The sequence below is a fragment of the Salmo salar genome, chromosome 17 (genome assembly GCF_965601325.2).
Source record: "Salmo salar chromosome 17, fSalSal1, whole genome shotgun sequence".
NCBI lineage: Eukaryota > Metazoa > Chordata > Actinopteri > Salmoniformes > Salmonidae > Salmo > Salmo salar.
This window is the reverse complement of record NC_138307.1, coordinates 77334783-77350895: the sequence shown is the minus strand read 5'-3', so window position 1 is coordinate 77350895 and position 16113 is coordinate 77334783. Positions and strand designations below refer to the sequence as shown.

Sequence of the window (16113 nt, the reverse complement as noted above, 5' to 3'; positions counted from 1 at the left end):
ACAGAGGCCTCCTGTGTGTGGGTACGCACTTGTTTTTTATGGGACTAATCATAGAAGGACATATTGCATCTCTATGGGCCTAATCATAGAAGGACATATTGCATCTCTATGGGCCTAATCATAGAAGGACATATAGCATCTCTATGGGACTAATCATAGAAGGACATATAGCATCTCTATGGGCTTAATCATAGAAGGACATATAGCATCTCTATGGGCCTAATCATAGAAGGACATATTGCATCTCTATGGGCCTAATCATAGAAGGACATATAGCATCTCTATGGGCCTAATCATAGAAGGACATATAGCATCTCTATGGGCCTAATCATAGAAGGACATATAGCATCTCTATGGGCCTAATAGTATTGATTTGTCATTTAACTTTTAAAATGTATTAGCCTGCCTTTTTGGCTGTGTTAATGCCACATTAGTCATGATGTTTTCATCTGATTGTCAAACAGTTACTTGAAAAGGCTAATTTAGGCTATGTTACTCAGGGGGAAAAAATAGTTAGACCTCATTTACATATTTTCTGCTTATAATTTCGGACATTTGGTAGGTTATTTGTTAGTCAACTTGTGTCTGTAATTAGATACATGCAGCTTCTCTTGTGTCATTACTTGATGCTCGTCCAGAATATGAAATAAAGCCACGCTCACCAGAATATTACAATACAGCGATAGAATGATCAATGCATCATCAACAATCTACAGTAGTTGACATCGGTAAAGTTGTTCCTTTTATTTCCGCTACTCACGCGCAGCGAGGACATTTAGGGACCAACGGAGATTTCCAAATGACATCAGTTTGACCGGTTTCTAAAGAAATTAGAAGCTGTGAAAAAGAGCCAACATGTTTCTGATAGTATTTCAGTTTGTCTTGGATGGGTATTTTATGTGGTTGAAAATGAAATACTGTCAGCTTTTATGTCGCTGAAAGAAATTGTACGTTTAGGCTAAACAACAGTTCCCTAAGCATCACTCCTCTTCCTGAAACAAAATTAACATTTGGTTGAAATTTTACTCAGAGGAACACTTAATTCTACATTCAGTGTCCATACTTTAGTTGCTCTTCTAACTATCAGGCTACTCCACTCTAAGATCATTCCGGCATGCATACCGTTTGATAAAAGCAAAGAGACTTACCAAAAAGTGTTATGAATGACATTCGGTGATTGATTGTCATAATTTGGCCAACAAAAGTCTTGTAGCCTGAATTTGATGCTTACTCTGCTGTCCATCCGCGTCGTGGTCTCGGCCACTCATCTCTGCCTTATTAAAATGTCAGTGTTATCCTCGAACCACTCCACATTTTGGAGTCTATCGGCTCATTTCTAATGTGACTGACATGATGGATAGATTCCAAGAAAACTGTAGGGTTATCACACTATGTTTTTTAACTGTTGTGTTAGACTCACGTTTTAACGGTATGGCGTACCCCAACTTTCTTTTGCCGGTACTCTGTACTGGACCGTTCCGGCTTCCCTTCACCCTTGCCTATAGAATATGTTAAAAAGATGAGCTGTAGGTTAAGCCTGTGCAGTACGTGTGTCATTGCTTTTCATCAAGTCACAAGGTAAGATGGCCGAACGCCAGAGAAATGTTTTTGAATCGATGGGAATGTTTGCCCCCAAGGCAAATTGTAGCATCAAATTGTAGCATAACTAGATTTGATTGATAGGTTCAACTGTTTAATTACAGTGAGATAATGGGGGTGTTTTTTGCTATGAAGCTCTACTGATATGTGTCAAGTACGCATATGGTCTTAAAGAGACAGTTCACTCAAAGTTTGCAGATATTTTTATTTTAAATTATTGTGCTTATCTTTTCCATCCGTGGGATTGAGGCTGGTGTGGGGCATAGACTCATCTCAACATTAGACTTTTGAGGTCAAAAACATCTGACAAACTTAGTGAACTGTCCCTTTTAACTTTTCTATGTACGTCTAGTCATGAGTTGACTGTTTCTGTCTCTCCTCCAGACCCCCCTGCAGGCCTCTCTCCCCCCCACCTCCCAGCCCATGGTCTCTCAGCCCCAGCAGCAGCAGGCAGGCAGCACTGTGGTACAGAGCCCCTCTCAGACCCAGCTACCCCCTGGACCACAGCCCACACAGGTAAGGGACCAACACACACATACATACACAAAGAGTGCACATGCAAATACTGGCACTTAACCACACGCTGTGCACACATTTCATATCACACACACACACACACACACACACACACACACACACACCTTAATCAAGTTAGAGTGAGGGTCCCCAAAAACAAACAGGTAACAGACTCATGTATTCATATTCTGTCAGATACTGTATGCATTCATACAGACACATTTTACACAAGCCCACATATAAACTCAGCAAAAAAAAGAAACGTCCCTTTTTCAGGACCCTGTTTTTCAAAGATAATTTGTAAAAATCCAAATAACTTCACAGATCTTCATTGTAAAGGGTTTCAACACTGTTTCCCATGCTTGTTCAATGAACCTACAGATGGTAGGCAGTTAATGAACCTACAGACTGTAAAAGCCTACAGACGGTAGACAGTTAAGGTCACAGTTATAAGAACTTAGAACACTAAAGAGGCCTTTCTACTGACTGAAAAACACCAAACGAAAGATGCCCAGGGTCCCTGCTCATCTGCATGAATGTGCCTTAGGCATTCTGTAAGGAGGAATGAGGACTGCAGATGTGGCTGGGGAAATAAATTGCAATGTCCGTACTGTGAGATGCCTAAGACAGCGCTACAGGGAGACAGGACGGACAGCTGATCGTCCTCGCAGTGGCAGACCATGTGTAACAACACCTGCACAGGGTCGGTACATCCGAACATTACACCTGCGGGACAGGTACAGGATGGCAACAACAACTGCCCGAGTTACACCAGGAACGCACAATCCCTCCATCAGTGCTCAGACTGTCCGCATTAGGCTGAGAGAGGCTGGACTGAGGGCTTGTAGGCCTGTTGTAGTCGCAGTTTTGTCTCACCAGGGGTGATGGTCGGATTTGCATTTATCGTCGAAGGAATGAGCGTTACACTGAGGCCTGTATTCTGGAGCGGGATCGATTTGGAGGTGGAGGGTCCATCATGGTCTGGGGCGGTGTGTCAGAGCATCATCGGACTGAGCTTGTTATCATTGCAGGCAATCTCAACGCTGTGCGTTACAAGGAAGACCTCCACCCTCATGTGGTACCCTTCCTGCAGGCTCATCCTGACATGACCCTCCAGCATGACAATGCCACCAGCCATACTGCTCGTTCTGTTTGTGATTTCCTGCAAGACAGGAATGTCAGTGGATCTCAAGCCCATTGAGCACGTCTGGGACCTGTTGGATCGGAGGGTGAGGGTTAGGGCCATTCCCCCCAGAAATGTCCGGGAACTTGCAGGTGCCTTGGTGGAAGAGTGGGTTAACATCTCACAGCAAGAACTGCCAAATCTGGTGCAGTCCATGAGGAGGAGATGCACTGCAGTACTTAATGCAGCTGGTGGCCACAACAGATACTGACTGTTACTTTTCATTTTGACCCCCCTTTGTTCAGGGACACATTACTCAATTTCTGTTAGTCAGGAGTCTGTGGAACTTGTTCAGTTTAGGTCTCAGTTGTTGAATCTTTTTATGTTCATACAAATATTTACACGTTAAGTTTTCTGAAAATAAACTCAGTTGACAGGACATTTCTTTTTTGCTGAGTTTAGCACAGCCCCCTGAGCCAGTGTGTTTACCTAAACCCATGGATGGGTCCACTGAAGGCCAGTGTGTTTACCTAAACCCATGGATGGGTCCACTGAAGGCCTGTCAGAGTTGGTCTGATCCAAGTCAGTAACACAAACCCAAACCTCCATCAATAATTCAGCAATCGATGGAAAACCTTCAGGGCCATTGGTTACGTGATTAGGAGTTTACTTTTCTCAGTCATAGGCATATGAATAGAGGTATTAGTTATAGTGATGCTTTACTACATTAGGGGTACAAACATGAACTTCCATCGCCTTCAAAGTCCAACAACTTTGCCAAAAAAACCAAACACTCACAAAAGCCAATGTTAAAATAAACCAAACCCTTATGAAACCGATTCAGTAAGTACTACAACATCTTTGACTAACTCATGTCCACTGTGGTAAGTATTACACAACCATCTCTTAAATAATACTGATATTCTCTTTCTATGGAGTATAATCTGTTTTGTTTCTTGTTAATGCTTTTTAACATTCACATTTCTCACTTCAGTTTTCCATCCTTGCTTTCTTTCTGTTTTTATTCCATTGACTTTCTCACTCTTTCATTCACTCACTACACTTCTATGACATGCTGCTTGGCCTGCCTGCCCTGGCCTGGCCTACCTGCCTGCCCTGGCCTGGCCTACCTGCCTGCCCTGGCCTGCCTTCCCTGGTCTGTCTGGTCTGCCTGGTCTGTCTGTATGCATGGTTGGTGGTCTTCAGCTGTGTGCTAGTGAGCTGGGCGCTTCTCTTATGTCCCCTTCACCCAGCTTAGAACAGCTCTACTATCTCTACCAGGCACACCAGCTAGCTCTGGTCCAGGTACCACTCACTATGCTGTTATTATAGCTAGCTCTGGTCCAGGTACCACTCACTGTGCTGTTGTTATAGCTAGCTCTGGTCCAGGTACCACTCACTGTGCTGTTGTTATAGCTAGCTCTGGTCCAGGTACCACTCACTATGCTGTTATTATAGCTAGCTCTGGTCCAGGTACCACTCACTGGGCTGTTGTTATAGCTAGCTCTGGTCCAGGTACCACTCACTGTGCTGTTGTTATAGCTAGCTCTGGTCCAGGTACCACTCACTGTGCTGTTGTTATAGCTAGCTCTGGTCCAGGTACCACTCACTATGCTGTTGTTATAGCTAGCTCTGGTCCAGGTACCACTCACTGGGCTGTTGTTATAGCTAGCTCTGGTCCAGGTACCACTCACTGGGCTTTTGTTATAGCTAGCTCTGGTCCAGGTACCACTCACTGTGCTGTTATTATAGCTAGCTCTGGTCCAGGTACCACTCACTGGGCTGTTGTTATAGCTAGCTCTGGTCCAGGTACCACTCACTATGCTGTTGTTATAGCTAGCTCTGGTCCAGGTACCACTCACTGGGCTGTTGTTATAGCTAGCTCTGGTCCAGGTACCACTCACTGGGCTGTTGTTATAGCTAGCTCTGGTCCAGGTACCACTCACTGGGCTGTTGTTATAGCTAGCTCTGGTCCAGGTACCACTCACTGGGCTGTTGTTATAGCTAGCTCTGGTCCAGGTACCACTCTCTGCTGTTGTTATAGCTTGCTCTTGCTGGTCCCCACTAGGGTGGTAGAACGTGTTTGTGTGTGAATATATGTGTGTCCATTTCCATTAGTATCAGCTGTCCTCACTCAGTATCGCTTGTGGTGTTGTTGTTTGGGCCCCAGTAGAAAAGTATCTGTCCTTCAGTGTCGTCTGTGTTTGTTGATAAATGTGAATTGAGGTCTAATGGATGACCATGGCTGTTCCATTAGAGTCCGTTAGTGACCAACAGCATGATGTCACCGCAGGCGTGTTGTACCACTGAGTGGAGAGGGCCTCATAAGGTGTCCTGTCCACACCTTAACACTGCTTTGTTCTCACAGTGCAGTTGAACCAGTTGAACCTTCGGTTTGACATATGACATCCAGTTTCATGCCATTTGTGAGAAACATGGTGTTTGGTCGCATGTTGTTGTGGTGCGTGGCTTTGTGTGTTGACTTTGTTTGTTTAGTGGTTGTATACACAGTGTTCAATTCTGTCACACCCACCATACACACTCTTATCCCCTTGAGTTTTGTTCCTTCAGTCACCCTTTAGTCAACCACCAACATAATATCCATCCCATAGAAGTAGACTTACTATTTCTATCATCCATAATCCGCCCACTCCAACCTAGTTCCCATGACCCTTCGTTACCCTAGCCAGTCCTAACCTGACCTGACCCGCCCTTGCTCTCCTCCTCCCGCCCCCAGCCTTGCAGTATGGCTCCACCTCCCTCCTCAGTGGGGCTTGTCTCTGTGGCACAGATGGCCTTCAATCAGCCCTCGGTCCCGGTTACTGCAGCTGCAGCCCAAGGGGCCCTGGTGTCCCCACAGAGCCCTATAGCAGCTGCAGCCTTACCTCTGCCTCCTGGGGCTCATCCTCTACCTGGTTCTGTATCTGTACCCACTCTGGTGACTCATCCACCGCCGGCACCATCGGCCTCCCCTATGCCGCCCCAAATGATGCCTACTCAGCCGCTGGTCGTTGTGGTGCCCGTCATCAGCGTAGCCAGCACCTCCCCAGAGCCGCCAGGAGATGCCCAGCCCCAGGTACCTGTGGTCAGCCAAATCCCCTTCGTCATGTCCCCCCTGCCTGGTCGTATGGATGATGGAGAGTAGTTCTTTGACCATAGCTGGTTTGCGTGTTTCCTTGACTGTATGTTTGGTATTTAAATGAGTCCTGAGTTGGTTGTGTGACGTTGTGGATGTGTCTAGTCATATATTTTATGGTTACAAGTAGCTAGATGTGGATGAAACATTCTGGACATAGATGCTGTCAAACATTTTGTTATGGTGGGGTTAGTACTTTCACACCTACAAGGGAGCCGACTCATATTTCTTTATACTGCTACTCTCACATGCTTTTAAGTCTCATATTCTGCCTCTCTTTTTAACCTCAATACCTTCTGAAGCCTTTCATCTCCAAAGACCACACTACTTTGCACTCTCTTTATTGTAAAACATGTTTCACACAGTTCTCTGACCCTTTGTTCTCCTGTACTGTGTGTTCCAGCCCTCTCAGACTGCTCCTCAGCCTTTGTCATTGGAACAGTCACAGTTACAACCACCACAAGTGCCCTTGTCCATGGAGAGGTAAGATACATGTTTAACTGATGGTAAAGATATACAAATCGAGATTTAGAAGAGATGGGAAAGATATCTCTAATTTTATAATTAGTCATGGTTGTTGGGCATATGGTCTCGCTCTCATTCTTCAGATCATGAATTTTAACGGTGTTTGTGTCCCACTCAGCGGTCACTCTGACGTGGCGTCCGGTCTGAGCGATGGAAATGATGGAGGCAGACAAGAGGGGCGCTCCATCAAGCGACACCAGCGGCGCTCCATACGGAGTCGCTCTCGCACCGACAAGATTGGCAAAGCAAAGTTGAATGTACTAAATGTAAGAGTCAGCCCAGGGGAAATGACCGATATATACTACATGAAACATTATTTTTCATTCGTGTGTTTAGCACCTGTAATAAGCCTGTTATTTTTGTTTATATATTATAGGCCTACCTATTATAAACTTTGATTTACATAACCTTTTAATTGCCCAAGCCGTTGCATTGTGCTCGGTGCTCTTGTCTCCCACCAGCTGAGATTGTTTTTCATTCAGTTCAATAAGCTTTATTTTCTTGGAAAGTGTTCTCTAATTGGAGCATACAGCATGTGATGAATGTCTGTCTCTGGTGTGTAACTCCCTGTACTGATACCTGCCTGTTTGAGTTCCCTGACACAGCATCGTTTAGGCCCTACTGATTAGACAGACTGTTTGAGTTCCCTGACACAGCATCGTTTAGGCCCTACTGATTAGACAGACTGTTTGAGTTCCCTGACACAGCATCGTTTAGGCCCTACTGATTAGACAGACTGTTTGAGTTCCCTGACACAGCATCGTTTAGGCCCTACTGATTAGACAGACTGTTTGAGTTCCCTGACACAGCATCGTTTAGGCCCTACTGATTAGACAGACTGTTTGAGTTCCCTGACACAGCATCGTTTAGGCCCTACTGATTAGACAGACTGTTTGAGTTCCCTGACACAGCATCGTTTAGGCCCTACTGATTAGACAGACTGTTTGAGTTCCCTGACACAGCATCGTTTAGGCCCTACTGATTAGACAGACTGTTTGAGTTCCCTGACACAGCATCGTTTAGGCCCTACTGATTAGACAGACTGTTTGAGTTCCCTGACACAGCATCGTTTAGGCCCTACTGATTAGACAGACTGTTTGAGTTCCCTGACACAGCATCGTTTAGGCCCTACTGATTAGACAGACTGTTTGAGTTCCCTGACACAGCATCGTTTAGGCCCTACTGATTAGACAGACCGACACAGAGCCATTCAAACAGGCTGTGGGATTTCTGTCGATGAATCTGAAGAGCTGCTCTCTTTCATCTTTTCATTTCATCCACATCTTATTCTGGCCTCTGTTCCTTTGTTTGTTCCAGATATCCAACATGGGTGACAGGGTAGCTGAGTGCCAGTTGGAAACGCACAACAGAAAGATGGTGACTTTTAAGTTTGATCTGGACGGAGATAACCCAGAGGAAATAGCACAGATTATGGTAACTACAGAAAAGATTACGAGCACACTCCCTCCCTCCTCTTTTCTCTCTCTCTCTCTCGCGGTCTCCCTCCCTCCCACCTCTATCTCTCTCTCATTATTGAGCCATCTCCCCTCTTTGATTGCAGTAGCCCAGAATCCCAACCTTGTTGTGATGTTCCCTGATGGTATTTGTCTCAGGCATGTCCAGAGAGTTTATCTGATAGTAATGAAAAGGCTTTATTTCACCAGATTTTCCGGGTGTTTTGACTTTGATTAATCCATTCTGAAATGATGAATCAATCCAACCATCAGATGCTGAGAAGAATGAGGACTGTGATTGAGAGGGCTGTTCTTTCCTGGTGTGTGACTACAGGTCACCAGTCTTTTTATACTGGAGAGCGAGAGGGAGTCGTTCATCGAGCAGGTCCGTGAGGTCATCGAGATGGCGGACGAGAAGGGTCTGGAGAAAGATGGAAACACCCAGGTAGACTGACATCTCCATTCATTTTCCCTCCATGTTGTTGCTGTGAAAGAGCATCATTGTTATCCCTTCTATACCAGGTACATTGGCTTAAGTAACTTCATCATGGATCATTGTAATAGGGTGTTGTACTGTATCAGACTCTGACTGCATCTTGTGTCACAGATTGTTTCCCAGATAGTTAGTGACCTCCAGCTGCAACAGATCCCTGCTACATCTGACCCGTTGCCAGGTAAAACAACCAACACAATGTCCACACAGGGAATTGGTGCCCTACAAAAAAATGACAGACATGTTTTGCATGAGATTTTTCCATCTGTAGTCCAATTTGTTGTACCATGAATTATAGAACTTTCCCTCGCTGAGAAATGCAAATGTATTGAATTCAATAGAGGCACCCATTTTGCATTAACCCTATGTGTGACCCTACCATTTCTGTCTATCTCCAGGTATCCCTTCCTGTGCAGCCCAGGTGGTCCACTCTGCAGGCAGGAGGTTTATAGTCAGCCCCGTGCCTGAGTCCAGACTCAAGGACCAGTTCTTTGCTGACTCAGCGGCTACAGGCTCTGCCCTACTGAGACAAGATTCACAGTCCTTTAATGGTGAGTTTAGCATGCGCACACACACACACACACCCACGAATGCACACACACGCACAGTGACAGCCTACCAATAAGTTATCTTATTAGTCAACAAGTTAATGCATTCAGCATCCAAATGTAATAACATTTTCATGTTTCTGAAAACCGGGATCATCTGATCTTGTGACTGACTAAATGTTGATGTATTGTAAAGTTAATAATAAAAACATCACATGTTTATGAATGTCTAGTTGCTATGTAACAGTAGTTCAGTTACAGTGTCCCATCTGTGGTGTATGGCCTGATTTAAAGGTGATGGCTAACATCACTGTTTTACTTAGTGATGGGGTTTGGTGTTGACATCTCTTTCTATCACTCTGTTTCCTTGCCCATCTCTCCCTCATTTTCTCTCTCCCCAGCCGCCCGTGCTGGAGCTGCAGGTCAGGGTCTGTCCCAGTCGGCCTCAGCGGTCAGCCTGCAGCAGGCCTTTTCAGAGATGAGACAGAATCAGGGCCAGTACGACCCAGGACCCAGCACCGCTCCTCCCTCCATCCACATAGCCTCCCTGGCTGTCCTGGTCCCTGCTGCAGCCACCACCATCCCAGTCTTCTCCACTGCTCCTATAGCCTCTGCTCATCTCCCCCATGCTCAGCTTCCGTCTGAGGCCTCTGTGACCTCCCCTCCCCCCTCAGTCTCCATCTCCCCTCCAGCCTCCACCTCCACCTCTCCACCTGCAACCATCCACCAGGCCACCGCCCCCATCCCCACCCAGCTCCAGTCTGTTGCTACCCAGCCTCTCCTTTCCCAGGCCCCTCTCACCCTGCCGGTGACCCAACCCGTGGTCTCCTCCGTACCTAGTGTTACAGCCCCAATCCCTGCCCCAGCCACCTCTGTGTCTCCCCCAGCCCCTGCTGTCCTTCCCACCCTCCCCACCTCAGCCTCCTTCCCCCAGACCTCTGGCCCAGGCTCCATCCCTGGTGGTCCCACCACCTCCATACCCACGACAGTCCTTTGTCATTCCGCCACGGCCCCCCTGGTCAGCAGCTGTAGCAGTGGTAGCGGAGGTGGAGGAAGCTCAGAGCAGCTCCCTGTCCCTTCCACTGCTATCCCCCAGCTCACCGCTACCGTAGTCCCCACCACAGCTATCCAAGGCCCCCTGCTAGCCCCCTCCGTTGCTAACCCCAGTGCAGAGCTCCCTTCTTCCTCCTCGCCTGTAGCTTCTCTAGCCCCAGGGGCCACGGTCCCTACCTTACAGCCCGTCACCACCACCATCCCCGTGGTCCAGCCCACCCTGGTGCACACCCATCCCCAGCCCGCTACAATGCCCAACCAGACCCACGCCCAGTGTGGGGAGTGTGAGGCGGCCCTGGGCATTGATGACATCCACACGCTGGATAAGAAGCTTCGCTCCCTCTTCATGGACTTGGGTGGCGGTGGAACCACCCAGGCCGATGGCTCTGTCGACCCAGCCGGAGGCACTGGTGTCCCGGGAACCTCTTCCCCAACCGGCCCCTCATCCACCCCCAGCTCCACAGGCACCCCCCTGCCCCCCTCCAGCCTCCCCCTGGCCTCCTCAGGACCAGGGCATGTCTCTGGGACCCCCCTCACCACCCCGGGACAGGCTGGGACCCCTTCCACCTACACCCAGACTACCCCCGCCAAAGCACCTCTGTCTAGGTTACCGGTGAGTCAGTCAGCATGGATGTGGAGGCTAGCTTATTAGATGTGGCTTGAAGAGCACTGTTTATAACACATACAGTATGTTAACAACCATTTAAGATTTTTATGACACCTCTGTGTAAGGTAAGTTTGTGTAATTTTGTATTTGTAATCTTTTGGAGAATTATACATCATTATTACATAGTTGACATACACAGTTATTGCCTAGTTAAATAAAGGTTAAATAAATCAAATCAAATGATTGACATGTGATTGTGCCAACTCCACCTTTAACAGCCTGTTAACCTCCTTGATCAACTGCTTTTGTCTCCTAACATTTTGTTGAATGAACATTTGCTGTGCTTTTTGTTGCATGCCAACAACTCTATTCTACGCTGTGTCCATCCCCCCTAGATATCAGGTAGCACACCATATAGTTGATAAAACCCTCCACTGTAGTTATGGTGTCAAACACTGCTTCTAGATGGGATATGTTAATGGTTAACAGCTTCTAGATGAGATATGTTAATGGTTAACAGCTTCTAGATGAGATATGTTAATAGTTAACAGCTTCTAGATGGGATATGTTAATGGTTAACAGCTTCTAGATGAGATATGTTAATGGTTAACAGCTTCTAGATGAGATATGTTAATAGTTAACAGCTTCTAGATGGGATATGTTAATGGTTAACAGCTTCTAGATGGGATATGTTAATGGTTAACAGCTTCTAGATGAGATATGTTAATGGTTAACAGCTTCTAGATGAGATATGTTAATAGTTAACAGCTTCTAGATGGGATATGTTAATGGTTAACAGCTTCTAGATGAGATATGTTAATAGTTAACAGCTTCTAGATGAGATATGTTAATAGTTAACAGCTTCTAGATGGGATATGTTAATAGTTAACAGCTTCTAGATGGGATATGTTAATGGTTAACAGCTTCTAGATGAGATATGTTAATGGTTAACAGCTTCTAGATGAGATATGTTAATGGTTAACAGCTTCTAGATGAGATATGTTAATGGTTAACAGCTTCTAGATGGGATATGTTAATGGTTAACAGCTTCTAGATGAGATATGTTAATGGTTAACAGCTTCTAGATGAGATATGTTAATGGTTAACAGCTTCTAGATGAGATATGTTAATGGTTAACAGCTTCTAGATGAGATATGTTAATAGTTAACAGCTTCTAGATGGGATATGTTAATAGTTAACAGCTTCTAGATGGGATATGTTAATAGTTAACAGCTTCTAGATGGGATATGTTAATGGTTAACAGCTTCTAGATGGGATATGTTAATAGTTAACAGCTTCTAGATGGGATATGTTAATGGTTAACAGCTTCTAGATGGGATATGTTAATGGTTAACAGCTTCTAGATGAGATATGTTAATAGTTAACAGCTTCTAGATGGGATATGTTAATGGTTAACAGCTTCTAGATGAGATATGTTAATAGTTAACAGCTTCTAGATGGGATATGTTAATAGTTAACAGCTTCTAGATGGGATATGTTAATGGTTAACAGCTTCTAGATGGGATATGTTAATAGTTAACAGCTTCTAGATGGGATATGTTAATGGTTAACAGCTTCTAGATGGGATATGTTAATGGTTAACAGCTTCTAGATGAGATATGTTAATAGTTAACAGCTTCTAGATGGGATATGTTAATGGTTAACAGCTTCTAGATGAGATATGTTAATAGTTAACAGCTTCTAGATGGGATATGTTAATGGTTAACAGCTTCTAGATGAGATATGTTAATGGTTAACAGCTTCTAGATGGGATATGTTAATGGTTAACAGCTTCTAGATGGGATATGTTAATGGTTAACAGCTTCTAGATGGGATATGTTAATAGTTAATGGCTTCTAGATGGGATAAGTTAATGGTTAACAGCTTCTAGATGAGATATGTTAATGGTTAACAGCTTCTAGATGGGATATGTTAATAGTTAACAGCTTCTAGATGGGATATGTTAATAGTTAATGGCTTCTAGATGGGATATGTTAATGGTTAACAGCTTCTAGATGGGATATGTTAATGGTTAATGGCTTCTAGATGGGATATGTTAATGGATACTACAAAGTAATACACGACTACCGCATCTGGCATTTTATCTACTTTGCAAGTAGATGTCTGACCTTGAGTAATGGTAGATGTCTGACCTTGAGTACTGGTAGATGTCTGACCTTGAGTACTGGTAGATGTCTGACCTTGAGTACTGGTAGATGTCTGACCTTGAGTACTGGTAGATGTCTGGCCTGGGGTTCCTGAGTGATGCAGCGGTCTAAGTCACTGCATCTCAGTGCCTGAGGCGTCACTACAGACACCCTGGTTAGAATCCAGGCTGTATCACGACCGGACTCCCATAGGGCGGTGCACAGCGGGTTTGACCGGTGTAGGCAGTCATTGTAAATAAGAATTTGCTCTTAACTGACTTGCCTAGTTAAATAAAGGTACAACAACAAAAAATCGAGAAGCCATATTATGAACCGGGTAATTTGGCTCCTGGATGCTGATTGGCCTAAAGTTGTGGTATACCAGACAATGTACAGTACCACAGGTATGATGCAATACTACTTGTTTACTGTTATATTTATGTTGGTAACCAGTTTATAATAGCAATAAGGCACGAGGGGGTGTGGTATATGGCCAATAAATATACCACAGCTAAGGGCTGTTCTTAGGCACAGCGCCACTCACAGTAGCTGGACACAGCCCTTAGCCGTCATAACCCCCGGGGTGCCTTATTGCTATTATAAACCACTTACCAACGGAATTAGAGGAGTGAAAAGAAATGTTTTGTCATACCCGTGGTATACAGTCTGATATACCATGGCAGTCAGCCAATCAGCATTCAGGGCTCGACCCACCCAGTTTATAATAGCAGTTAGGCACCCCGGAGGTTCGTGGTATAGTAGTATTTATTGAACCTTTTCATTCTTATTTACAATGACGGCCTACACCGGCCAGACCGGGACCACGCTGGGCCAATTGTGCACCACCCTATGAGACTCCCAATCACGACCAGTTGTGGTACAGCCTGGAATCGAACCAGGGTGTCTGTAGTGACGCCTCAAGCACTGAGAGGCAGTGCCTTAAACCGCTGCACCACTCAGGAGCCCAAAGGTGCTATATAGCCAATATACCACGGCTAACGGCTGTATCCAGGCACTCCACATTGTGTCATGCTTAAGAATAGTCCTTAGGCTTGGTATATTGGCCATATACCACACCTCCTCGGACCTTATTGTTTAAGTAACACTACAGTCTTTGTTTATTGTCTAATGTCCATAGTCCCAGTCAGTGTTAGAGCTGCAGGTAGAATCCCCTGGCCTTCCAGCTGCATGTGGCTGCAGTGCATTATGTTTTCCTATCTCTCATCTATGATAAAGTGCCTTCTCTCTGTTTCATCCCTCTCTTCATCCCTCTGTTTATTAGGTGTTGCCTGTGGGCTCAGATCAGGCTCAGGCTGGCCCCCCTCCTCCCTCAGACCACATGGCACCCTTCCCAGGACCCTGTCTAACTCAGGTGCCTTTCCCTCTTTCTCCTGACTGCCATTTTGATCCTCCATCCATCCCTCTATCTGCACCCCCCCGTCTCTCTCTTTCTCCCCTAAGTGATGTTAAGATCCCTCCATCCATCTGTACTTCTCTCTCTCTCTTTCATCCCTTCATCTCCCTCCTCCCATCTTTATTTGTCTTCTGTGTAAAAAGTAGCGAAGCATGAAGATCAGATCAGGCTCAATCTGTTCAGTGTCTGAAGAAGACATCTCTGTGTTGGAGGAGCAGCATGATGACCTGTGACTCTCATTATTCTCCTCTGTTTTATCTGATTCTCTCTCTCGCTCTGTCGAAGTATGTGTCTCTTGTCTCTCTCTTTCTCCTGCACCTCTATCCCATTCTTTCTTTGACTCTCTCTCACCCCCCCTCTCTTTCTCCTTCCTCTCTCTCCCTGTCTTTCTCATTCCTCTCTCTCCTCCCTCTGTCTTTCTGCTTTCTCTCTCTCTCTCTCCTCCCTCTGTCTTTCTGCTTTCTCTCTCTCTCTCTCCTCCCTCTGTCTTTCTGCTTTCTCTCTCTCTCTCTCTCCTCCCTCTGTCTTTCTGCTTTCTCTCTCTCTCTCTCTCTCCTCCCTCTGTCTTTCTGCTTCCTCTCTCTCTCTCTCCTCCCTCTGTCTTTCTGCTTCCTCTCTCTCTCTCCTCCCTCTGTCTTTCTGCTTCCTCTCTCTCTCTCTCTCTCCTCCCTCTGTCTTTCTGCTTCCTCTCTCTCTCTCTTCCCCCTCTCTTCCCTCTCTCCCTCTGTCTTTCTCCAGACAGACCCGTTAGGGAGGCTGGGGTGGATCAACATCACTCATCTTCATTTGTCATAGTGGTTTTTGTCAGCACAATATTTTAATAGTTTTCTTCCACGAAGAAAGAGAAGACTTGCCAAGCAAAGTATTCCATCCAGACAGAGTGTTTCTCTCCCACAGCGCATTCTTTCATAAACTAAATCAACTAGGGAATAAATAGGAAAGACGAGAAGACAGGCTCCCCAGGCTAGTGGAGATTACAGTTTAGTTTATAGCCAGTCAGACAGTGTTGTCCACAGCGTGAACGTTCACATCTAAAAATAGAACAAACCAAGCAAACCAGAGCATTGTTCTTTGTAAGGAAGAGGGTTCATTATTTTCTTTCATCTGTAAGGATGATGTGTAATTTTCCGTTCAAAGCTCTCTGCTCTGGTCTGGGTGATTTGATCTTGAGAAAGCGACTGCATCTGCCTCCTGTGGCTCTAATGATTCTGATGTGAAATTCTTTAAAGGGATATTTGTAACATTTTCAGCTTTATATTCATCATCTCCAGCACCACCCCAACATCAACATATGTAAAAATGTCACGTTTCTATTTTTTGTAGGAAGATAAATGTTTCCAGTGACATCATTGGTGTGCATCCTGTGATTTTTAACCAATTATGAGGAAGTATTGCCAATTAATTGTGTGTACTAATTGGTTGATGTCACTGGAAACGATCTTTCTGACTCCAGAAATGTGCCATGTTGGGGTGGTGCTGGAGATGAGGAATATGAAGT

At 45.3% G+C, this 16113-nt stretch overlaps 1 protein-coding gene across 16 annotated transcripts in view; it reads left to right on the top strand.

The window, feature by feature from the left end:
• LOC106595753 (serine/threonine-protein kinase WNK1) overlaps nt 1–16113 on the top strand; it is a 173364-nt gene that overhangs the window by 127770 nt on the left and 29481 nt on the right. For 13 of the 16 annotated variants that reach the window (XM_082964186.1, XM_082964198.1, XM_082964193.1 and 10 more), the window contains 10 exons: nt 1984–2115; nt 5976–6314; nt 6778–6857; nt 7018–7165; nt 8217–8333; nt 8688–8798; nt 8961–9027; nt 9245–9397; nt 9796–11060; nt 14484–14573. In XM_082964186.1, coding sequence (XP_082820312.1) covers nt 1984–2115; nt 5976–6314; nt 6778–6857; nt 7018–7165; nt 8217–8333; nt 8688–8798; nt 8961–9027; nt 9245–9397; nt 9796–11060; nt 14484–14573 — 2502 coding nt within the window. The remainder of the gene's footprint in view (nt 1–1983; nt 2116–5975; nt 6315–6777; nt 6858–7017; nt 7166–8216; nt 8334–8687; nt 8799–8960; nt 9028–9244; nt 9398–9795; nt 11061–14483; nt 14574–16113) is intronic. The other 3 variants (XM_082964199.1, XM_082964191.1, XM_082964194.1) reach the window with 2 other exon arrangements.